Below are 24,954 nucleotides of genomic sequence, written 5' to 3'. Positions count from 1 at the left end.
AACGGTGGAAGAGTCCCAAACCCAAACTTGAAAGCATAAGCTAAAAAAAAACACAATGACTCTAACACTGATACTCCACGGGAAGCAGTGGCGTGGAAAGCAGTCAGGTTGGCCAGGGCTGGGGTTAACGCAGCCAACACACGAGCCATTGAGTAACGCACCACTTTTAGTCTGGGCTACTGTCTTAATCCGGCCCAAAGAAGTAGGATCCTCTCTACTCCGTCCTGCTTACTCCAGCCACCTGGGAATAATCCTCCACAGAGATCAGAAAGGAGAAGCAATGGCTGCGTTTCAGGCCACAGCAATTCCTGGGCAGTGCCCGGGGCACTCCTAAAACAGGAGGAGGGCAAGGGGAGTGCACATACACAGAGAAGATGGAATGAAAGCATTAGGGCAAAAACAGCACACGGATTAGGGTCCCTGAACTGCTCACACCCCTCAGGAAGTACCTGAGGTGGCGTTGCTCAGTTCTGGATAAAAGCAGCCCGCGCTGTTTGCTGGTGAGCAATAAAGGAGACCCTGACTTAAGCTCCCTCAAGCTTTCTTAGGCCACTGCTGTTCACTGCCCTGCCGAGCTGTTGGGCAGCTAACACAGCAAGGCAGGGAAGCGGCACGCCCTCAAGGCACCCAGGTAATTCCCAAGGAGATTTTCTTGGCCATGCACATGTCCCACACAAGCCTGCACTGCAGGCTCTGCTTTTCTCCTCTCAACTTGCACAGCTGCACCCCGACAGCAAAACAAAGCGTAAGGAAGGCTATGGGCAGTGCACAAAGCTCTGGCCTCCACAGCCCCTGCGCCACTGCTGGAGCAGCACGGAGGGGTGTGCGTACACCAGTGTGTGAGGATTTCTGACAAACACAAGGTGGTCTGACGCCATGGCACATGACAGCGACAAGATTTTAGGAAATAACAATCTCCACATTCCACAGCTGCTCCAGGCAGCCTGTTCCTGGCTCTGCCCACCCCGCAGACAGCTCTTCCACAGCCCTCATGCCCTAAAGACAACAGGTCTCCACCCCAGGTAAACCAAAATCCATGCCCAGGCAGGGCAAGAGCCAGAAGCAGGACCTGAACTTCCCCCGTTCAGGCCCACCCCCTACCACCGTGCCCCTTTGCTTGAGCTAAGGAAACACGCAGACTTTCTCCTCTGTACCAGTTGAGATCAGAGCCACGACAGATGTGAATATTGCAGAACTGCAGCTTGCTCCTTGCCAAAACTGAACAGATTTTATAAAATGGAACCAAAAAATCCCTTTGAAATGGTTACAGTGATTGCCAGCAGAAATGTGCCTGGGCTGTTACTTTATTCATCTTACTGTGCTCCAGATTTTCACTTTGTTTTTCTAATCAGAGTTCAAATCTGCTTTATGCAAATTGCACACAGTGGAGAACGGAAGCAGCTTCAGGCAAGATGCTTCCCAGATGCCTGTGCATGAACTCTGAATTGAACTCTCCGTATGAGAACAAGCGTGTCAAATGGGCAGAAAGGAGTCTCTTCACCTCTCAGACAGCAATCCGACACCGCCGCTCAGCCACAGGCACATCCAGGGCAGGGCTGAGTACTGAACCTGAGATGATCTCCCACAAAGGATCCACCTCCCTCTCCTCACAAGGAACAAAGGATAATGGATTAAAGCACCTGAAGGACAGTACCTGCAAACTCCCCAAAAAAGGGGCTCAGTTCAGTTTACTACCCAGACTGTTACCGATTCATCCACAAGCTGGCCTAAGCCAAGCTTCCATCCCATCCCATAGCCTTTCTGGTGAATTCGTCAAGTCTGGGCCATAACATTTACCTCAGAACCAAGCTTTTTCCCTCAGGACACAGTATCTGGATGACATACAACAAGCTCCACATAGCTAAGAACCGTACGTTTATTTGTAAAAGGCTTATTTTCTACATTAGAGGCCAGCTGCTTGCACCTTCGCTCCCTCTTAAGACAGGGAGAAGTCTTGTTTGCAGGTCTTACAAATACTTGCGATGTGTAGATGGTGCGTGCCTCCCGGTTATGCTGGTGATATTCCAGTCCCTGCTGCTGGTGAGACTGTGACCAAAGAGGGGCCACAACGGCCCCGGGTAAATTCAGTGATGGAAGAGCCGAAGATTGGTGTGAATCAGGGTTATTCCCAGCTCATTGCACGCTTCGATCACAACCTCGTCGGCAGCGGAGCCGGATGGGGCAGCGATGAACTGTACTCCACTCTAAACAAAGAGAGAGAAGGATTAGAGGACAGAAAACCAAAATCCTGCTGAAAAGGAGCTGGCAGCCCCAGCCCTTCATTAACATCCTACTCCACTATGGGCTGAACAAACAACAGCCCCCACTCCCAAAGCAAGGCAAAGGGGAGCTTCTTGTTTAAGCAGTCGGTTCTCTCCACAGCTCACAAGTGAGAGTAAAACCATTCCTCTGGAGGCCTTGCCTTGCTCTTAAACTTTTTTTTTTTTTTTTTTTTTTAATAAATGTTAATACTCTTTTCATCCCAAATCAACAACCTAAGCAATGGCTGGGTAGTTACCATTCAGGTGAGACCAGTGACCACAAGAACACCCTGTCCAGAATCCAGACGGCCAGCCCGGTCTGTGCAGTCCCCCTGACATCCTGGCCGTGACCTTACCCGTTTAGCTCTGTCCACGTTATCCCTAAAAGGGAAGAACGCATCGGAGCTGAGGGAGACAGCGCTCAGCTTGGCGATCCACTGCTTCTTCTCCGCTTCGGTTAACTGTGCCGGCACCTCGTCGAACATGGCCTGCCACTTCACCAGGTCTTCATCCTGAAAGATCGGGGAGTGCCAGCTCAGCCCCAAGCACAGCCTCTGGGCACTGTCCTGCTAGGAGCATGCAGGGATGAGCAATGGCATCCCTCTGACACCCAGCTGCTGCTGGCAGCTTCCTACCAGGGATTTTAAGGTCCTGAGTGATGGTGGGAACACATTACCACTGCCAGTTCTTTCTGCATCCTTTTAACTCCCTTCCTTCCCCTCCACACCCCAGGACTTGAGGGATTTCTCCCACCATTAATTCCAAGATGCTCTGCTTGGCCTGCCCCTGTGTAAATGCCAGCACACACACAGATCTGGGAGATGACCTAACGCAAGGCAAACAGCAGCCTGGTTTGTGATTCACCTTCAGAACAGCAACTGCAACAGTCCTTATCCCCCTAAAACCAGCAGCTGCTCAGAGATGAATCACGAGGTCCCCACTCCAGCTCCTGGCTTTCAATACTTAAAAAGGGCACGCTATTTTCCTGCCTTGTGTCCAGGAGGTAGAGAATGAACTTCTGAGTCTCCAAAATGCCATACAAGCAAAGTGTGAGAAAGAAAGAACAGCAGGCATGATGGGGCAGTGAGCTTAAAAACTAACCACAACTTTAGCAGTGAAGGAAGCTATCACAGGACAGCAAACTGCACACCAAAGCATGGAGCAGGTCCCAGGACCTGGGGCAGTGGGTGCAGCATCAGCAGGGCAAATCGGGGCACTCTGTCCTGGCCATGACATAGCCGTGGGGAACTGACCACCCCGGCAGTGGTAGTTCCAGCTGTCTGGCAGAAGCTGAAGCCTTTGGGGAAGCCTCTCAGCACTCACCTCACCGATGGTCCCAGTGACGTACTGGTCAATGGCATTGGAGATCTCCGCTCTCTTCACACCTGCCTTGAACTTCATGGAGAGCACGCGCGGGTGGTGCCGGAGCCACCAGTTGTTCGCCTTGTCGCCAGCCAGGCGTGTGCAGTGGATACGGGACTGCTGGCCGGCCCCAATGCCTATGACCTGCAGCGGGTACACAAAGCGGGATCGCCTTGCTTCACAGAGATCCTGACCACAGCCAAGGGACCAGGAAAGACCTCCCACAAACTAGCTGCTCCTTACTGAATCGGGGAAAGACTGCAGGTAATTAGCAAGGAAAACCGAAACCCACTGTTCCTGTGGCCAGGTTACAGGACTGCTTTCTGCACTGGTACCTTCCATGGCTCTGCTGGGCTGACGGTCGCTCTGCAGACACCACATTCCCCGATCCACCTAAATACAGCCTCAGCCAGCAGAGCCCACATGTGCTCAGGAGGGTGGGGTAGTGTGGGGTAGTCATGGCTTTTGGTTAAGGCAAAGCAAAATCCCGTTGGCTGTAGGAATACATGAATCTGTAAGGAGACAGTGCGCTGCCTGCCTGTCCTTGGCGCTTCACAGGGAGGTTAAAGGCTGAGCCTGGGTCACCCAAACACCATCATCTATCTTTCCCAGCGGGAGAATCACAGACCAGCTGCGATGTGCAGGGGATTACAGGGCACTTTGTCTGTCAAGCCAGCAAGAAAGTAAATCTACTGCTCAGCCAGGAAGGCTGGCCAGTAGGACCATCGCATCACGTAATTATCAAGGCCCTGCAGCTCCTAACACATTTCCTACTCTGGCAGCTGCCAGAACGGCTGGGGTTTTAAAAATAGCCACCTGCAAACCTTATTTAGTAGCACTTGTGCCTGATGTAAGGCAGACCTAGAGGTTCTGGGAGCAAGATCCAAAAGGTAACTTTTCCTTCAAGGAAGCTTCAATGAAAGTATGTTTTTTGCTCAGTTTTCATTCACTGTTTTCAGACCACTTTGGAGCCCAGTTCTCCTCAGACACATTTAACTTCTGGCAACTTCTTCACATGGACCACAGATTAAAGTATGCAGAGGCTCTTGGGAGCCTGGTGGTCAGGTAACCCCACAAGCCTCGCGTCACAGTCCAATGCATAATGCAAACAAGTCTTGCATCCTAGCTAACGCAAACAAACTTGCGCTGGAGACAAAGACAACCCTAAAGTGCTGACACTACTGAAAGGTAAGCGTGGCAAGGGACATCTTGGATACTGGACAGTGCTTCGTCATCCCCTCAGGAACCAGGAGAACTCAGCACTCTCAGGGCCACCATTTCATGCTTTCACACCTCGTTACGTTCAAGACTGGAGCCAAACCAGGCAGTGCCGTGGGCTCGTGGAAGGCTCTCAGCTCCCTTTAGCCAAGACAAAACAACACATCAGGGTGCAAACACTGCTGCTGACTACTGCTGCACGTGGACAGCCAGGGCAAGCCATGCTGCAGTGCCCGAGGCCCTACAAGTCTCTCTGCCTGCAGTGACAAGGGCACTCACCTCAGGTCCACTGCTAGAGCAGTGCCAGTCAGGGCAGCCTGTGCTAAGTGCTTGGAGCACCTCAGGTCCCTGCCAACTCTGTACTCGCCCTCATGGCGCCCTCAGGGCATAGGGATGTGCTGTTCAAGTCCATTTTGCTCTGCCTGCAGTCACAGCTTGCAAGTGCAAGGGACTGAGCTGGGGTCCCTTGAGCCCCAGGCTGTCTGCAGTTCCTCAGCTTTGCCTCTGCCACGAGCGTGTGCCAGACAAACAGATGCTAGATGCTCGATCTAACCACAGCTGTCACACTCAGGCTGGTAACTTCCCTCCATGGCTTTCAGATCTCCAGGTCCTGCTTCTCAAAGAGAGCTCCCACCATTTCAAACCAGAGATCTGTCAGACAACAAGACTCCCTTCCACAATTTCCTCCTCCTGTGAAGCCACAGCTGAACTGTTCACCAGACCGTTTGCAGGGGGAATCGCTCCAGGGACACGGCGCTAAAGCCAGCAGTTTTGGCCAGTGCTTCACAGTTTCCAGCTCAGACTGCAGCAGATGGTAAAGCTATAAGTCAAAGGCTGCCCTCAAAGGAATGAATCATTTGTCTTCTCATTCATCAAGACACGGTGACTTCACCTCTTACCAGAACCATAAAACATGCTGCTGGATACTGTTCCCCCAAGGAGCAAATGAAAGGCTCGGGCTGCTATCTAATATCATCTGCTCAGCTCCAACCCAACAGCCATCGGCACTTAGTAATCCCCCAGGGACATCAGTATTATTGGAAATATTAAATAGCTTCTACGCTTCTCATGGCTTAGGGGCACCTTCCCCCCAGAAACACACCCTGATGTCCAGTCCCTGCTCCCACGCCTTCAGACTTAGATTCTGTAGATGTTTAGATTCAGAATTCTGTAGATTTGGGGATGCCTATCTGCAACGCACAGAACTGTTATTATCATGGCATAAAAGGCAAAAGAAGGTAAGAGGCCTCCACTTTATGCCTCCTCCTGATGAGCCCACATTGTTCTCGAGGAGTTTACTGTCCCAGCCTGGGAAGAACACGGTAATAGAATGCACTTCATGGGAAAATGTTGAGTCAGGGAACGCTCAATCTTTTGTACAAAAGGATGTTTTGACGCAACACTGCTAGGGAAGATTTCTTCAGTCTAGACTGGAATTTCTTGCCTCAGGAGGATAGATCAGAATGCTGAGCTTCTGCTTAATACACACTAAAGCATGGCACCTGGATGTCTCCACACACAGGTCTCAACGTACCTGTTCTCCCTTTTTCACTTCACTTCTTTCTGTCTGTTCCTTCTTCCTACACCTCATCTCTTCCTTCTTCAACGAGCAGCTTGCTTCCACATGAAATTATAACAAACTTCAAAAATCCTCCACAAAGGCCTGCCCACCCCCTTCCGTTTCCTGCCTCTTTTTGACAGAATTGTTAATTAGGTTTCTGTCAGAGTTTAATCTACTGGGGAAAAAAAGTGCTTATGCAGGGCCTGCTTGTGCTCAGGGGAAAGGAGACAGCAACACAGGGAAGGCAGAAAAATTAACAAAAAAAAAGCTTGGGTGAGAACTGCGAACTGCTTGACCAGAACACTTTGACTCAAAGGAAAACCAAACGTGTCCCACAGCTGGAATAGTGTACAGAAGTGTGGAGTGGATCATGTCCAAAGAGTCCTTGCAAAATGAGGTAGATTAGCCTGGATTTAGCCAGATTTACTCTGAGTAATGAGTGAAAACTGAAATCCTGAACACATTTGGAATTATAAGATCAAATAAAGGACTTCACAACTGGGAAGACCAACAATCAAGGCAGTAACTGACAGATGTCTGTGGCATCGGTGGAAAACAGGTAAACGACCAGGTCCGTTTTATCCTACTGCACAGAGAACCAGGAAAGAATGTTTTTAAACAGCTACGTTTAAACATGATGGTATCATTGAACAAAGTGTAAATCAACACGTTACAGACTTTGGCTTCACTGGGCTGAAAGTCAGACAAAACAAGTGCGAGTGTTTATTGCAATTAGTAGCAGCTGGCTTCCTGCAAATTAAGTGACACTCAAGTCCATAAATGCTTCCTCCCACTCCATCCTTTCCTAGGACTTATTAGCACAGAGCACCAGCCCCAGCTGGAGCAGCCGATGAAGCCAAGCTGGCAAAAAATTCTGGTTATCTGATACACGAGTTCTGGAATGCAACAGAAATGGTGCGAGGCTGAAATAACCCCTGCAGAAACAAAAGCAATAGAACTGGAAGAATTCTGGATTTCCCAAGCTTGGCTCACATAACCTAAACAAGTCCGATCATGGAAGCGCACTTTAAATCTGGAAGTCACTTTGTCTCCAGTGCTTGATTTACACCCAAATGCTCCTGTCTGTACTCATCTGATGACGTGCCTCGGTGGGTGATGTGACCAGCAGTGAGTTCTGCACAGCATCACCCAAAGGAACCTGAGATAACCAGCGCTGGATTTTCAGAGGACCTTTTTTCCTGCCCCATTTGTACCTTGGAAACAATGGTCTCACTACTTAGCAGTCCCAAGAGGCTTTTTAGACATTTTCAAACTAGGAGAGCTGCTATCTAAACTCCATCGCTGCCTATAGTGTGCCACTCTGCTATCTCTGCATTTGGACTGCAAGAAGTCTCTTTAGGAATACATTAAGCTTTGTACTGAAGCCCCCAGCACAGATTTCCCACCCTTGTGAATAAGCAACTGAACGGCTGATCTTTGCTGTTAAAAACAAGGCATTTTTCTCAGTGCAGTGGACAGACCTCTGCTCTTTGCCTTTCTTGTCACATATACAGCAAACCAAGACAATACACGTTACTATTTAATTAAAATATATCCCCGCAAATACACAAAACATCCCTGAAGCCAGGCTAGTTCAATCACTGTCTGCCCACAGTGCTTTCACTCCTCCGTCGTACCTTCCTCCTTCCATCTGGTGCATGCATTACCACACACGTTTCAGAAACAGCTGCAGCACCACGTTAAGCCCAGACTTACAAAAGCACTGAGGAAATTGCTGTTGGACTAAGGGAAAAGGAGCAAAGATAGTGACACCTTTGTTCTGGGGCTACAAGAATTAGTGCTCTTGAGAACAGAGAGCCATTTAAATGCAAGGAAAAAAAAAAGAGGAGAAAAGAAAAGAAAAATGCTTCATCTCCCGAGATGTGTTTTCAAGAACCACACAGCACATGACCCTAGAAAATACTGAGGCAGCGCTGCAATGTTTTCAGGCTGTAATAACAATCTGACACACGTAGATGTGTAACACTGCAAAAAGAACAGCGCTGCAGTTCATTCAGTCTGCACCTAAAGTGTACACTGTTTGATCCATCTTGCGGAATTATGATGATCACGAACAAAAGCATTCCTTCTGATTTTTATGTTTTAGTTCTTATTTTTAAATAACCCTAGTTATGGAAAAGTTGCCATGGAGAGCAAAGAGCCAGCTAAAAAACAGCATTTCAAGAATGAGCCTCTGGGCAAAAATATATTATTTTCAACACATTTACAAAAACAGCTTTTGCATAACTGATTTAAATTGAACACCTTGTAAGAGCTCGGAAAGAAAAGATTTCGTAATTCAAAACTCCTGTCTCACCTACACAGTTGATAACACCCCTATAAATTCCAACATCCATCAGAAGCATTTAAAAATCAGGAAGTGAGGAAGTTTTCTAGTGCCCCAAAGGGGAAAAAAGAAACCACATCTCATCTCTGTTATATAAAGCATAACATAAAACCAAACTAAGAACCATGAGGACAGTCAGAACCTAGCTGCGAATAACTACTGTCATTTCCTAAGGCTCTGTATGGACCACAGCATACGCACACGCTCTCAAAAAATAGTAAAAAATAAAAATAAAAAACGGCAGAACAGTTACAAAGAAGTGACTCGAGGCCTAACATACAGAAGCACATAAGAGCTTTTCCAACCCTGCCATTGAAAGAGCCAGCCCTGTCATTACCCCAGGAGAAATACGTTGAGTTTGGGTTTTGAGGCAGCTTTGAGAGAAGCACACATTTAGCTCTTGTTCTGCATGGCACTGTGTGGGGCCGTTCATCTGTACCTGTTGAGCAGCTTCCTGTACTAAGTGATTTTAAGGCTTGTGCCTGAGGAAAGTGAGCACTCTGAGCAGCCTGGCTGTGAAAGCACACTCCCCAGGGCCCTCTGGTTTGGTTACCTGCCCATCCTTGGCGTAGCACACCGAGTTGGACTGGGTGTATTTGACAGCGATGCTGGCAACAATCAGGTCTCGGACGGCAGACTCGGGCAGCTGAAACGAAACGCCACTGTCAACAGCCCATCCTAATGAGCACGGCCAGCCAACTGGCTGGTGGTCTGCAAGCCTCCAAAAGCACCACAAGGACTGTGTCACGGAGAGGAAAACAAGATAGCTAAAAATATTCTGTTTTGTTCAGTTACCAACAAAACTGTTACCAGTTGGTCTGGCAGCTAACCTCGTAGCTGGTAGGGCTAAGACTCAGTCTTACCAGGTCCAGATGGCTCTGGCACTGGCCCTAATCCTGCAGCGTCTTCTGTTTTCAGAAGTGCTCACGGGCAAAAAGCTAAGCACATACTCAAGTACGCACAGGACCACAGTAATAATAATAGCTCACAACATCCTCATGAGGTATTTTCAATACACTCCGTGGCTAATTTATTAATATGTTTTTTATTACCTCAAGGTCTGAGCTTGCTCCTGAGCCCATGACTAACCACGTACTCATTAACATCTGTTTTTTAATGAGAACAAGACCAGAGACACAGAAATAACTGACAGTTTTCTGATGATGTCAACTCTAAGTGATGAGCAACACCAGAAAGGCCAGAGTTGATGCATTGTACACAAGCGGGAGAACTGAACAGTGAGTCAGAATGAGATCACGATGGATCCTGAACATATGGCTGTCTCGCCATAAGAAATTAAACAACACGGCTTCTTATAAAAAAGAAATAAACATTTTGTTAGTCAGAGATAAAGGGCAAGGTCCGACTCCTCTAATTTATGCAAGAAATCAAAACAAAACCAAACCACTCTGATTTGCCCAAGCACTGTTGGCCAAAAAGCTTGCTGCATTATTTTGGTGAAAGCCAGTTAAACCTCTTTAAAATATATTAAAAGCTCTCAAAATAGAGCAGCACTGCCTTCCTTGATGCAAGCATACCAGCTCACTCTACTGGTCTTTAAGCTCATTTATCTTCTGACACGTACGTTTTTATTCTTCGTAACAATGTTCTTGAACAATGACCGGTCGATGACTGCATTGTTCCTCTTCTGCATGAGATGAAGTCCAAAGAGGGTCCGAATCTCAGTGTCATCGGGTTCGTAAGCCGGGTCCATCTAAAAGCCAACAGATAGGCCAGTTAAAACTCTTGGAGCTCAAAGCCAACATCAGGCAACAGCCTCGGTTAAAGCACACTCTAAGGAATGCAAAAGAAGTGAATTGTTTAGAGAAAGCAATGCCAGATCATTAGAAGTACCCCAGATTAACTGGAGCACCAAGGTCTCAACAGCAGGAAGTAACATTTACAGGGTGGAGAGAGGTAGTACAGGTTAGATGTTCGTATACACACGTCCATGGTGCAAGCCACAAAAATCTACATCCTTCCAGTCTTTAACAGAAAGGTAAGAACTTCTGCACAAAGAGTCCTGTAGTCCTCCACAGGAATGTTACAAATATTTTAAGTGGTTTCATATATGCTGTAAGGTACAATTTCCAAGCCACTTTGATGGTAAAGAAAACAGTGAATGTGATTATTTCCAGAGATTCACTCTCCTGGGGCTCATCTATGCAAGCAAGCAGCGCAATTAAGCTGTACAGGTGTAAGGGGCCAAGTTATATGGAACTGTTAAACTCTATTAAGGTCCGCCCATGCATAGGCTTATTTAGAACTTTGGTAACCCCTACTCAGGTAATTGAGGTATGAAGCAAACCAGATTAAGGCTCCTAGATTTAAATACAAGCATGCACACACTTTATATGGCTTCCCTAACCCACTTAAGTTTGTCCAGATCAACTTTACTTAGCATCCCTGTTCAGACGGGCCCTAAAGCTAAAGTCTTAACCAATCCGACCTCATCCTTGCAAAGCTAATTGAATTCAGCGGGTAATTGCTTGCCAGGATTGTCTGCAATTTCATTCCTGCTTGCCTCAAGCTTCTGAGCCACCTTCTACAGCTTCCTCGGTAGTAACGCTACAGTTGTGACTTCAGCTAACCCTTGGCTTTTCTTTCTGTATGTATTTGTCTCTCAGATTCAGGCAGAAGCAGGACCTTTTTGGCTGCTCTGACATGATTATTAATCCATCAGTCCAGTCACCAGAAGTGGATGATTTTGAAGGAATCCCAGCTCATACAGGAACCCCAAAAAACAGGAAACATTTCCTTGTGCTGCAGGGAGCCTGGATTCCCTAGTCCAGATACTCTAAAGCAATCTGATGCTAATATCTGTGAAAAGCAGACATGGGAAGAGCATCAGAGGGTTATGGTGTAGCTGGAATACAAACCTGGAGGACACAGTAACCACCATTCTTCTTTTTGGCAAGGATTTTGAGGGCTTCTTCCTCATACCCAGGAGCTACCACACCATCAGATACCTGCAACACACAGGGATCTCAGTGTCCATGTGAAAACAAGAGGAGCTAATACCAAAAACTCTTCCTGTCATAACCAAAAGGACAAAGGCTGACCTGCCAGGGTCTGTCTGTACCATATAATACCACTACAATATCTGTTTCAACCCTTCAAACACGAAACAGCAGAGCACTGCCAGCTCTTAGCAGAGTTAGTGCAAGCTGTTGCACGATCACTTTATACTCAACAAAACTAGTAACTGATGTACCCCTCCAGGAGGAAAACTGCTGGTGGAGGACATCCCCACTTCTCAGCTCTGACAGGAAACATGCCTCAAAAAATATATATAAATCCCTATTTCAGCAGTGACCCTCCTGATGACACCAAATATTGGCAAAAGAGCTAGAAGAGCAGTTTTGTTTTGCCTTAAAAGTGTTGAAACTAAAAAGAGTTAATCAGTGCCATGAAGTTGTATACTTCTTTCACATTCTCATCACCCAACATTTTTCTTTTTGCTTAGTTTCTTAATAGTGTAGCGTACCAAATGTTGCCCTCACAAACAAGTCAAATGTGACCTTTCATTTTTTCTGAGAAGAAATCTCCAGTATACAAGACAGCTTTTCGTGCTGTGCTTTCCCCTCCAACAAAACCATAAGCAGCATGGAACAGGATGAACGTGCCTGGTAAAGCATTAACTCCCAGTTGTTTAACTCTGCTTTTAAACTTGTGCAATGCAGTTAGCTACGGAGTTAAAGATGACCCCAAAGTTTAAAGTGCAGCCTGGGAAGCGGCTGAACCAACAGGTAACTTGTACCAACTGGCAGGCAATCTACATCCACATTCCTGCCTGGGGCAGGAGGCTCCAGTCCCCTACTCTTCCAACTGCAGCCTTAACACAGATCCTCCTGAGAGCACAACCAGGGCTCCTTTCCAGAGGCCTACTGGGAGATGGAGGTTTGCAATCACCTCTTGGACAGCACTGTTCCAAGCACCACAATTTCACAAGCTCTGCCACGCTTTAACCAGCAGAAGGAAAAGAGCATCAAGAGAGAGGTGTAAATTCTGTACCCCACACGCTGAATTACACAAATGGATCAATAAAAAGTCTTAAGTAAACAGGTCAAATTCAAACAGAATGGCTGCTACAAACCAGTGGCTCCATCTATTGCGATCCCTCCCTAAGATTCACTGCTTGTTAACTAACCTCTCTGGAAATAATCTTAGCAGTAGGCACATCGCAGACATCAGACAAGGCAATGAAGTCACCAAAAGAAGACATCCGATCAGCACCTGCAAAATCACATTTTCTAGTAACTTATCCAGCTACAGCATAACGCAGGGAGAAGTCTTTGCTCCCACAACCCAGCCAATTTCCACGAGAGCTAGTAATTTAATTCCACAGCAAAAAAATAGGCCGTAAGAGCAACAAGAATGAAAAATCCTACCTCAATCCCATGCACCTTTAAAGATTTGCATAGCTCAGATATTCTTTCTTCCTTCACTGCGTTTGTAAAAGCTCTAACTCAGTAATTACAATCTCCATTACTGTTAGCAGCTCTGCTGTAGCCATGGTGGCAAGAGGACAGGGAGAGGCAAGGTTCATACAAAGAGTTTACGTGAAAGACAGCTGGAAAAGAAGCAAGCTTTTAGATGCCCATGCTCCTGTCAGGTTTTTCCCACAAGAAACCAGACCCAGCAATGTAGCTAAGAGCACTTTTCTGTTAAGTATTCTCTGTATTTAATGAGGTAGCACTCAGCACCCATCATGGATGCTCTCGTGCGTAGCAAGGTCATTCTGCTGTCACTGCCATTCTAAAGGTTTGCTCTTCTACCAATGGTGCAATGGTTTTCTGTGGGCAATGATCAGAGGTGGTCCTTTGATCAAAAAAAAGTAGTGAAAAATGAACCCATGCTATTGTGTCTTTTAACAATTAAGTCTGTTGTGTTTTCCAAAATCTGTCCAGTTTCTTCAGGAACGCCACAGACAATGACAGAATTAACAAAGAACCTCAGCTAAGCTGAGGAAGGAATTTTTATATACTGATAGTTTTTTCTTTCGTGAACTCTGAGCTTCAAAGGCACTAAAAACCACCCACCAAGTACAGGGCAGAAACATTCCTGCCCCATGAAGCGTTCCCATGCACCCCACCTGCAGCAGGAGGCTGAGTGTGCTCCCAGCACAGCTACCTGGTTATCCAGATCCTTTAGCCAAAGCCCCACAATGATGTCCATGTATGTACACCTGCATATATATGCTTTAATTAAAAAAAATCTTTACAGGTCTTCCATTTAGATTGAAGAACAGAATCCATGGTGATTTTAGCCTCTTAGGAACAATATACAAGTTCTGCTCACTTGCAGAGCCATTTTCGCTATGTGGGCAGTTGGTTGAATCCTTATGGAGCAAAACCTGAGGAGGAGGAGTGCACTACAGAGAGAAGAGCCTGCCGAGTGCAAAGGGGGCTGTTGAGGGCTGCGCATTAAGCTGAGCTCTTTGGAGCAGTTAAGTTTGTCCCTGAGCCTCTCACCTCTGCTTCGCGCGTAGGCAGACGCTAAGGGCGTTAAGGTCTTGTGGAAGTCGTGCACCATGCAGACTTGGGCCTCCTCGTCGCTGAGAGGTATTCCAACAGCAGCACCTAGTGGGAAACACAAGCCAGGGCACTCACACCAGAGCCCTGCCCTGCTCCCTGCCCCCGGGACCTCCCAGAAATGCCAAGACACAGAGTCTGCTCAGGGAGAAAAGCATGGTATAACAAGGAGCCACCCTACCTGCGGGACTGACGTGTTTGAAGGAGGCTGCAGCAGGGATGCCTAACGCCTGCTTGAGCTCCTTCACCAGCTGCCAGGCGTTGAGAGCATCGCACAGGTTGATAAACCCTGGAGAGCCGTTCACCACTGCAACGCAGCACAGAGACAGACACATTAGAGCAGGCAGACTCTCTCTAGAGTCAGGAGAGCAAGTGGAAGAGATTTCTCCCACTAAAGAAGGAAATTAGTACAAGATTGTTCTTTTTAAATGACCCTAGCTCCTCAGCAACTAGTTAAGCACCTTGAAAAGCTTCAGTGACTTTTGAAGAATGAGTATGCTGAGGACTCAGGAGATGCATATTCAATTCTCTTCCTCACCCCAGGCTGCTGAAATCTAGTAAAGAAATTCCACAGAGCAACCCTGTCTCTGATTCAACAGAGTATTCAGGCACTAGCCAAACTTTAAGTACATTGTGTCTCTAACTGTTGTCAGAAGAGCCATTCACAGCCATGAAATTTAGGGCAAGCTTTTAACAAAATGCTTCATCTGGCATGATTTCTGATGAAAGGGCCAACAGTAAGAGTTCTTTGAAAGTCTGCTCCCAAAGCCTTTTGCCCTGGCTCACATAAAACCACACGGTCGGTGTTGACATAGCAGGACTGTGAGCATTTCAGGAGACAGAAGGAAAGGTTGTTTCAGCAACAGTAAAGGCCAGGACAGGTGAACACAACATTGGTCTGCTGCCAAGCCTCCGGGGCAGACTTGAAAGCAAATCAGCTTCCAGTGCACGAGTAAAAAACCCTCCTAGGAAGGACCAGAGCTGAAGTCCAAGGAAACACTGCCACACAAAGCGTCACAGTCTGCTCAGTGGGACATTGCCTGCACACAAGGCAGAGCTTGTTTTTGCCAACAACCTCAAGAACAGTTACCCAGACTTTCTCTCCAGAATAGGGATATCCCCAGTGCAACAAGGCTGTTGTAAGTGGCACGCCCTGTAAAATGGCAGAGACAGACCCCAGACCTGTTCCAAGCTCTTGCAAGAAACTAGTATCCCCTGCCACTGCCTCCAGAAACACCACTCTGGAAAACTAAGGTAATAAACCTCTGCTCAAAGAAAAATAATACATTAAAAAAGTAACAAATAACATTGAAAACCAAAGAACAGCTTGGTTTCTGGACAGTAAAACGGTGACATAAAAGACTGGGCAGGTACTAACCATGGTAAATGGGAAGGAGCAAAGCATCTTAAACTGATGACGAGTTTTCCTCTGCAAAATCTAGAGCAGATGGCCAACGGGAGGTGCACCACACAGATCTGCCTAAAGCATCTTCAGTCTTGGTGGGGTCAGCAGGCAAGCTTTTCTGTCTCCCTCAGCTCAACCTTTCCATTGCAAAGCCAGTACCAGTCAGTGATAAGTAATTAAAAGCAGGCACTGCTGGATATTTGAGGCCTGAAGACACCTGGCAGACATATCCAGCCACCCTCTTTCCCTGGGGGCCAGCCCAGCCTGGGCCTCACCTGTCAGGGGAAGCTTTGGCCTCATGGTGTAGAGCTGTGCAGGACTCTGGTGAGGATTCATGCCGTACCTCAGGGGCAGCTGAGACACCCCCTTGCTGTACTCCTTCCTGAAGTAGTCAGAGATGGCTGCATCATACTGAGCAGTGTGGGTGAAAGCCTAGGGACAGAACGGGGGAGATTTGTCAACTGACAAAGGAGTTGGTGTTTAGAGAAAGGGAGAAGTGAAACAAGTGTGGCCCAGCCCTTTGCTGTGAGCAAAGATGACCGACCTTCAGCGCAAGGTGACGCCTGGTTTCCATGGTAGTGTCTCTGTCCTGCGATGCTGCCATCTCTTTAGCCACCGAGGAGTAGTCTGCAGGATCACACACAACCGTCACACGAGCGTGGTTCTTCGCAGCTGCCCGTAGCAAGGCAACTCCTCCTGCAAGAGAGGAAGGGAGGCATGAGGTGCTTCTCTTCTGGACACAGCATAACCAAGAGCCACATCTGAGGCCAAGAAGGGACACGCACTGAACAAACATTTGTGCCAGATACATGTGCCCACTGCCTCCCCCAGTGCTGCGAGGAAAAGGGAATCTTGAGAAAGCACAGGGCAGTCAGCCTGTGCAATTCTGCCTGGTGCTGAAGGTGCAGACACCAGCAGAGCTGCTAAAACAGGTTGTGTGCTGTGCTAAGCACCTGGGGCAAGAATGCTTCCAGCAGCACAGCCACTTGCTGAAGAGGACAGCTCTGCACATACTGCTAAAGCATCATCCTCTGCAACACCGGTCTGGGAAGGAGTCTCTAGGAAGATTCGCTTCGACACTGCCAAGCAACTGAGGCTCTCAAATCTCTCTGCAAATATTAATGAATACTGCGCAGGTCCTCCGTGTAAGGTAAAATGCAATGCTTCTCCCTTAGATCTGACTCTGCACAGCGATTAAAACACTTTAAATCAGACAAGATACTAGGCTGTTGCAACAGAAAAGCAGAGGCTGGCACTGCTACATGCCGAGCGAGCACTACTCCATAAAACATTTAATGGAAAGCTCTGCTGGGCATCGTTTGGACTAAACTACTGCAAGAAAATTCAATCCCAATCCAACCCTATGGCACAAAACTGCGCCTGCACTGTTCATGAGCTGCCAGGCAGAGCTGCTGCCGTGAAGTAAAGGCAAGCCTTCTGGGGTTAATAACGAGCAAGAGCAGAATCGCTGAGGATACAGGCATCCATGCTTCTAAACTCAGGCCCTAACCACCCTCCCACGTATGCAGACCAACTTCTTTCCCTCCTCAATTAGTTCTCAGCAACACCTAGAGCACTTTCAGTGGTTCAGCTTCTCTCCAGAGCTCCTGGTTTTTATTTTTCTTACACTGCCAGAGGCTCTAAAAAAAGGTTTAATTGGCTCTCTACATTTTAGTAAAAAGTGTGCCCTACCTGCCCTAACCTTGCCCATAAGACTCCTCCCTTTGGGCAGTGCCTGACTTCCCCACATATGCCTTGCCAGCCTATTAAAACAGCCACTTGCCATTTAAATTTTGGCTCTGCTTAAAAGCAATGAGGTTTACCCTGCCCTGCATTCATTCTGCTACTTGTAACCCTTGAGCTCTTTAGCAGACCTCAGTGGAGAAGGGGAAAACACCACCAAGATAACTAATTTCCTGCAAGTTCCTCAAAACTGGGAAGCAACACAGAAGACATGCAGAATTTGTGTCCCCCCTCTTCTCTCCCTCCCAGAGGGGGACATTTGCAGTGAGAGCTGCAGATTTAGTACAGCGTTAGCTGCTCACTCACGACTCTCCCCTTTCAAGATGAGATTATCTGTCAAAGGAATTAGTTTGCAAGTTGCCAGCAGGTCATTTCTGCACGCAGTCATCTACTGCCTGGCACAGATAAATTCTCAGTCTCATATTGCTTCTTCCTTCTTGAAGGATATCTTTCGTGATACACTGCAGCCTGGCTTGGTTGTCATGAATTTTTCACCTGGCAGTTACCACAGACATGGTGCTTTGAACATGTGATGGGGATAACCCTGTGGCTGCCAAAATGCATGTTCAGAGGTGACCTGGCCACCACTGCTAGGAGCAGGTAACCCACACAAGTCAAGTGGACAGCTCACAGGGAGACCACTGACACTGCTGCTAAACCTGAGCATGCAAGGGAACGATTTTAGGGCATAGGACCAGGCTTCCCATCTCCTCCCTGCAGCCACAGCACTGCAATAGGTCAGTTCCTGTGACCACAGCTTGGTAAAGGAGTGCAGCAAAAGCATCTTGTCCCAGCAAGACAGCATCCTGAAGAATGGCAAACTGAGTCCCTGTATTTCCACATCAAACAGATGTCTGATGATCCTTTACGAGTGCACAAGGCCTCCAATTCAACAGAAGAGACCACTCAAAAGACCAGAACCATCATGTCAGCCCGGAGAATGCGTCTGTTCTCCCTTTAACTTACCAATGTCAATCTTTTCCACTGCCTCTGGTACAGTTACACCTGGAGAAGATACAGTCTTCACAAAGGGGTAGAGGTTACACACAACAACTCTAGAATCAAGGGAAAAAACAAGGTTACTCAGAAAGAAACAGAAAGGCCAAGCTTGGCTTAGCATGCAAAATTATTCATCAGTGTTTTCACCTCTCTGATCTGGGACCAACATAAATTGCTGTAGCTGGGGCTTCCTTCTCCAAAAGCCTCAATGGTGTCAGCAACAGCCCAAGTAATGTTACAATGGTGAAACTACACACATAATTTAACTGGACTCTGGGTGTTAAACAACATTACGGTGGTCAATGCCACAATTTACAGAAGTTGGTTAAGAGTTTCTTTACATGTTTAAATGTTTAGCCATTTTGGTGCACAACAGGAGCCATTTCAAAGGACTTCAAGGTAGGCTCTCAGCACTATTGAAAACAGGCAGCAACCTATTTTTTTGTAAAAGAGTAAGCCCCCAGGGCACGGTCCACTGCAAGCAACAACGAAAAAACACCATACAAAACCTGAGAGATACTCAGTGCACAGCCTGTCTCCCACGTTACTTCATCTGAGCAAGTAACTTGTCTACCATTTTTACTCTAGAAGCAGCAGCAGCCTATTCCACAAACTGTGGAGGAATAACTTGCCTTGTCCCATCCTACCAGTGCCAGAAAACTGTAGTCAAACAAAGGATCTGTTTTGATTTTCACATACGAGGTTTTTTAACCCAGCAGAGTGAACACACCCTTGAGCTGAATGCGTGAAGGTACCAAACACCAAGGCATGCCCAGTGTCAGCAGTGACTTGCTGTAAGGCAAACATGTCCAACTCTAATGTTCCTTTGTTTCCAGCGTGCAATGAACTCAAGGGGAGGAGATGATCAGCCTCCAGCATGGTTTTCAGAACCCCCTCATGTCTTTAACTCTCTACCACATCCTTCTTATCCTCAGTTCTATTTCCACTTCTGTTTCTCTCCCCCATCCATTCCTGCTCCTGACCTGTTGCAAACCATCAGCAACCTGTGAACTTTAGCACTGCTAATGGCATTCTCTGTGGAAGCCAAGATAATACCCAGGTTTCCTACCTTGACTTGGGTATGTAACTTTAATACAACTATGCAAAGACCCTCCTGCTGAGGATCAGCTCCTTCTGTTTTACATAAAATAATCCAAATGATTGCTCCGGATGCAAATGCACTTTAAGGCACTGATGTAAAAACATTACTCCCCCTGCAATTCAGAAGAGCCTGCTTTAATATGCAGCGTACTATGAAGAGCCACCACTGCTGAGCCATCTACGAGGACTCCTGTGGTTTTAAATTCCAGGTTTTCAAATTCAGCCTGGAAATCCACTCATCCTGGGCACGTTGCTCTTTAAAAATAATTTTAAAAGCTAAGATGGATTCTGGTCCCATCACCATAGTCAAACTATGCCTCCTCTCTCGGTTATACCTATAATTTATGATGTTCAATTCAGCCATTCATTTCTAAATCAAGAACTAACCACTGACAAAACTGGTTGCTCACAAAACCAATTAGTTAAACATAGTCCCAAGCTGCCCTGTGTAAGAATACTGAGGACATACATTCCAACAAAAACAGAAAAAAACACCCTAGGTATGTGTTAGTGCATGAACTGTATTACTTGAATCTCTGGCTGCAGCTCACTTCCTTCTCATGATGGCTCCCAAGTAAGTTTTCAGGTCTGTTTTTTTTTTAATCCATTTTCTGTCTGTAGAAATGGTGCACGTTCTTGACCCGCTTTTCATGTCTACTCTTTATTTGCATGTTGAAACTCAGTAAACATTATGCAAATCTCAAAGGGTATGTTTACTAAGGAAGTATTTCAAAATCAGGAATTGCCATCTGATCAAACACCCAGAGCCGTGCTGAAAGGAGCAGCACCAGCTCCAAAACTGCAACAAAGTTAATATGGCACAACAATGACTAAATGTAAAGCATCAAAACTCACAGAAAACCTGGAAAAATTTAAACCTTTGATCCCCGTGGAAACCACGGCATAACTCTTTTGTTTTAGTTTTCTCTTATTTCAAGAAATGAAGATGCATCTGTAGAAAAATTTGTTTTTAAAAACAGTATCTCCCACCAGGGATAAGGAAGGAGACAGCAGTTTTTCTGGTGTGCAGATCCCTACTGCTCCTATCCACTGGTGCTAACAGGTCTCCAATGTTTATCTTTGATTACTGATGACTTACAACACGTCCCCCAACATTTATTTACCTTACAAGGCTGAAATCCTGTTTGTTCATATCAGCATTATCTTCTGGAATATTGCGAGCCAAGATGCCTAGTTACAAAAACAGTACGTCCTTATTAGAAAAAAAAAAAGAACTAGACCACCACCAAACATTTTTTTAATTCAGCACTTTTCTTCAGACTGTGCTTCTCCTCAAAGCCTTTTGACCGTAATATTTGCAATTCTAGTTCCAGAGTCCTCAGTCCCTATTCCTCTACCCTCTCCCACTTCCCTGACTCCCTTGCTGCTCAGATTCCTTACTAACAGATTTTTTCTGCAATGCAGAATCCTAGAGGATTTCAAGTGCTGAATGACAACCTCAAAGGCAGACTTTGCAAGCATTCGCTTGCTAACCTTGAAACACTAAAACTGACAAGGAGTTCACGGAGAGGAAAAAGGCACCTGTCACTCACCAGCCAGCAACACAAAAAGCTCATGAAACAACTGAAGCAAGAGAGGCTGTGGCTCTAGCTGAACAGAAGAGGTGGCTAGCTGGGGTCTAGGAACTCAGAAAAAAATGCACAGGTTACTGGCTGGCATGGAGTAAGTGACAGCACAGCCTGGCGTTTGAAGTCCTCAGAGGAGACTGCCTCCAGCCTTCTCAGGGGTGTAATGTGTGATGGGCAGCAGGTTTAATTCAAAGAATCTCAAGGACAGTTACAGGAGATGAAGCAGCAGATGAGACATCAGACTGACCAATCACTCTCACACCTCTTCCTTGCTGAAGAGGAACAAAGAAAGGTTACAGCATGCAGAAATCACCCACTAAAGATTATGTTGTCATGCCAGATTCACCCACAAGTTACAAATCAGTGGAGCTCTCTGCCTGCACAGGCCTGAAATTGGCTAAGCAAAGAACACACATGCATTTACAGAAGAGCCCTGTAAGTACTGGTAGCTCCAGGGAAGAAAAGCTCTAACTGCAGAGCAACAGAGGAAGTCCTTCAGCCATCATAAGCTTCTTTCCCACCCTGTACATTATACCTCTCCTTTTGCTGCTAGAGCAAGTCTGTTTTCATTGCTCAGTTCTTCCACACATCCCTCAGCCAGCCATCAATTCCTTCTTTCCACCCTCACTGCCCATGGATTTCTTTTTCAGGTTGACAGCACACTATCAACAACATACCAGCATGGACTGCAGGATGAAGGGTTTTCACACGTCCTCCTAACATCTCAGGGAATCCTGTCAGGTCTGAAACATCTCTGCTCAATAAGAAAACAGCAGGTTAATGACTGGTTAGTGCCACAATGACTTTATCTATAGGTTGAATGTTTCATTCCCATCAGGGGCAATATACACCTATTGGCAACGTTGGTAAGACGCATCGTTAAAGATGCGACCTTTTAGGTCACAGCCAGAGCTGAACAACTCTGCTTTATTCAGGAAGCGGAAGGTTGCAAACACTATCCCCTGTACTGTTTCCACCACGAAAGATCAGACCAATGTGCTAGAGCCATGCTGAAGTTTAAAAGTCCTCCTGTCCCAATTTTGACTTTGACAGTTCCAATGAGCATCAATGCTTCAAGAGATACAAACTGAAGGAATTGGTGGACAGAAGAGAATCCAAAGGCAGAGAAGGGACCAGAACAATAATACAGTAACAAGCAGAACTGCAGAAAAACAAAGTAAGAACAAATTAAGACACAGCAATTCTGGGTTTCTCTAATAGATCTAATGGCTTCATACAATCCTATCTGGGTAGACCCTAATTAAATGTCCTGAACAATGAAGTTACTTTAGAACCTGTCTTTCATCCACTTTGAAAATATGTATAATCCCCACAGCTGAATACCAATTACAATAAACTGGAGACGGAAGGGGAAATGTGACCATCTTTTGCTTCAGGCTTTGCCAACAGCACAGCCAAGTAAGGAACCTGGAGAGACAAAACCAAGTGCTTGATAACAGAGGAGAGGGAACTCTGGAGGTGGTGTATATTCATGCTTATGCATCCCACGGGCCTATCATTGCATTCAGTGAAGGCAAAAAGGCACCACAGTAACCTGTCCTGCCAAGTAAGTGACAGATTTTTTCATCACTATCCTGCAAATGTTTCTATTTATTTTTTTGGCTGGAACTGGTTTTGAGTCACAGCACAGAAGAACCCAAAAAGCTTTCCCAAAAATCAAGAGCCAAAACAGCTAGTGCCTGTGCATGCTGCTTCTCAGACACTGAATGCACAGCACTTGCAGGCTTTGTCTCAAAAAACAGGCCATCATCCTGGCAAAATTATTTGTGACAAATGATCTCTGCTGAGCTTTGATATATCCCTGACACATGTCACTCTTCCTGTCCCACGGCCAGGCAAAGATCAGCTTCCAGCCAGTTGTAAAGAGCAGTACTAGGGCCTGATTACAAATTTCAAGACCACTAATTACCTCATGGGAGAAAACCTGGCTCGAGACAGGCAAAAAGGCATCTCCAGCACAATGCTCCTGACAGCTCTACTCGTCTCAGTGCTGTGCTGCACAGTACAACTGTGTCACCAGCAAGCCAAGTAGCCAAGAAGATTCCGAAGTTTGTTTTGGGGCTTTTGGTTTTGTTTGTTTCAGGGGAAATGTGTTTGCTTGCTTTGTTTTGCAGGGAAGACTTACTTACAGACCTTTTTATCCCGTGCCAGTTTCCAACCATTCTGTGCTCACAAACAGAGGTAATTTAAGCAACCTCAGGGCACAAGGAGCGTTTCTGGTGGTGATGCACAAGAAAGCACCCGTACCTGACACGCAAGCCAGCATCTCTCAGGGATTTGGCCGTTCCTCCTGAGGCGATCAAACCCAGGCCCAGAGCGTTCAGGCTCTTGGCAAACTCCACCAGGCCGGTCTTCTCGGAGACGCTGAGCAGAGCTGGAAGGCGGCAAGAGCGCGAGGATGGCGTTTTTAAGAGTGCGACACCGTATAGAAAGGAAAAAAGAAAGAAAGAAAAAAAAAAGCACCATGAGGAGATCGATCTGTGACTTACACGCGCTCGGAGGAAGCTCCCCCCTCCCCTCTGCCCTCACCCCGACGCCATTTCGGGGCCCTGCGCCATGGCTGCCACCCCCCCCCCCCCTTTCCCCTCACGGTGGCTTAAGGGTCGCCGCCGTTTAACGGTCGTTTTTAACGGTCACCACCGGTTAACGGTCGGTTTAACGGTCGCCTTCTCCACAGCGGTCGGTCGGGCTCCCCCCATTTCCCTCACGGGACCCCGCCGCCCTCCGCACGGCCGCCACCGCTTTACCGAGCTGCTGCCGGGCGGCCATGGCGCCGTCGGTGTGGTGGGTGAGGAGGAGGAGGAGGATGAAGAGGACGAGGAGGAAGGAGCGAGCAGCGGCGGCCCGCCGGGATTTGGGCGCCTGCAGCACCACGTGGGGCGGCCCGGGGAGGGGAGGGAGCAGGGGCGGGGGCCGCCGCCATTTCGGGGCCCGGCCGGAGGGGCGGGGATGGCGGCGGGGGGGACGGGGCGGGCGCGGAGCGCCTCGGGTGGCGGCCTGGCAGACAGCCCGTGTGGGGTCTGTGCAGGATCCGTGAGGTACCCGTGTGGGACCCGTGTATGTGTGGGACCTGCATGGCATCTGGGGGGGATCTGGGTGGCACCTGTGTATCTGTGTGGGACCCATAGGGGATCCGTGTGGAATCCGTGTGGTACCTGTGTGGGACCCGTGTGGGACAAATGCGGGATCTGTGTGGGACGTGCGGGTTTGTCAGGTGGCCCTTCGCTGACAGGAAGCCTGGCCTACCCCAGTAGTCACTGGTGGAGCAATAAGGGTGATTACTTTTTTTTTTTTTTTTTTTTCCCCTCAGAAATAGTGCAGTTTGAGCTGTGAAAATCAACTCTGAGAGTCTACCGAAGAGCAGGGAGCAAAGGCATAACTCTTGTTTACCAAGTCTAAGGTAAAAAAATAAGCTTGCAAATAGTAGAATGATGTTTTTCTTCACTTTATTTTTCTCGGTAAGGGAGAGCTTTTGTCCCCTACAGGCCTCCAGATTTCCTGGAGCTCTATGCAAAGGAGTTTTGTTTGTTTTCAGCCTAGTTTGTGCCTGACACCATTGCCAGAACACCCCAGAAAAAGGTGCAGCAGTTGGGATGGCAGCAACCCATGCTGTTTGAGGCAGGTAGAGAGCTCTTGGGGTTAATTTCCAGCCCAACTCCTAGCCATCACCCTGCTAGTGTTCGCCGGAGGCCTCCAGGGCTGTCCTGTCACTTCAGCAGTGCTCGCTCAGTGCTGCTGTGCTGCAAGTGCCTGGCAAAACAGCAAATAATTTGGAGTCATTGGGTTCAGCAAGCTGAAAGCTGTTTGGTTTTA

At 47.3% G+C, this 24,954-nt stretch overlaps 1 protein-coding gene across 1 annotated transcript; it reads right to left on the bottom strand.

The window, feature by feature from the left end:
- Window positions 1-1,856: 1,856 nt before the first annotated feature.
- ATIC (5-aminoimidazole-4-carboxamide ribonucleotide formyltransferase/IMP cyclohydrolase) lies at window positions 1,857-24,039 on the bottom strand. The gene is made up of 16 exons (XM_035331929.1): window positions 23,889-24,039; window positions 23,389-23,515; window positions 21,798-21,874; window positions 20,656-20,722; window positions 18,398-18,486; window positions 16,233-16,384; window positions 15,964-16,120; window positions 14,465-14,590; window positions 14,224-14,331; window positions 12,900-12,985; window positions 11,629-11,718; window positions 10,335-10,463; window positions 9,303-9,395; window positions 3,585-3,767; window positions 2,618-2,773; window positions 1,857-2,204 (listed from the first exon to the last, which is right to left on the bottom strand). Exons 1-16 carry the CDS (start codon window positions 23,908-23,910, stop codon window positions 2,085-2,087), a joined length of 1,782 nt encoding a protein of 593 aa, XP_035187820.1. The 5' UTR covers window positions 23,911-24,039; the 3' UTR covers window positions 1,857-2,084.
- Window positions 24,040-24,954: the final 915 nt, after the last annotated feature.

The sequence above is a fragment of the Oxyura jamaicensis genome, chromosome 7 (assembly GCF_011077185.1).
Source record: "Oxyura jamaicensis isolate SHBP4307 breed ruddy duck chromosome 7, BPBGC_Ojam_1.0, whole genome shotgun sequence".
NCBI classification, from domain to species: domain Eukaryota; kingdom Metazoa; phylum Chordata; class Aves; order Anseriformes; family Anatidae; genus Oxyura; species Oxyura jamaicensis.
Note: the sequence above shows the minus strand (reverse complement) of the source record. Positions and strands in the feature narration are given on the sequence as shown.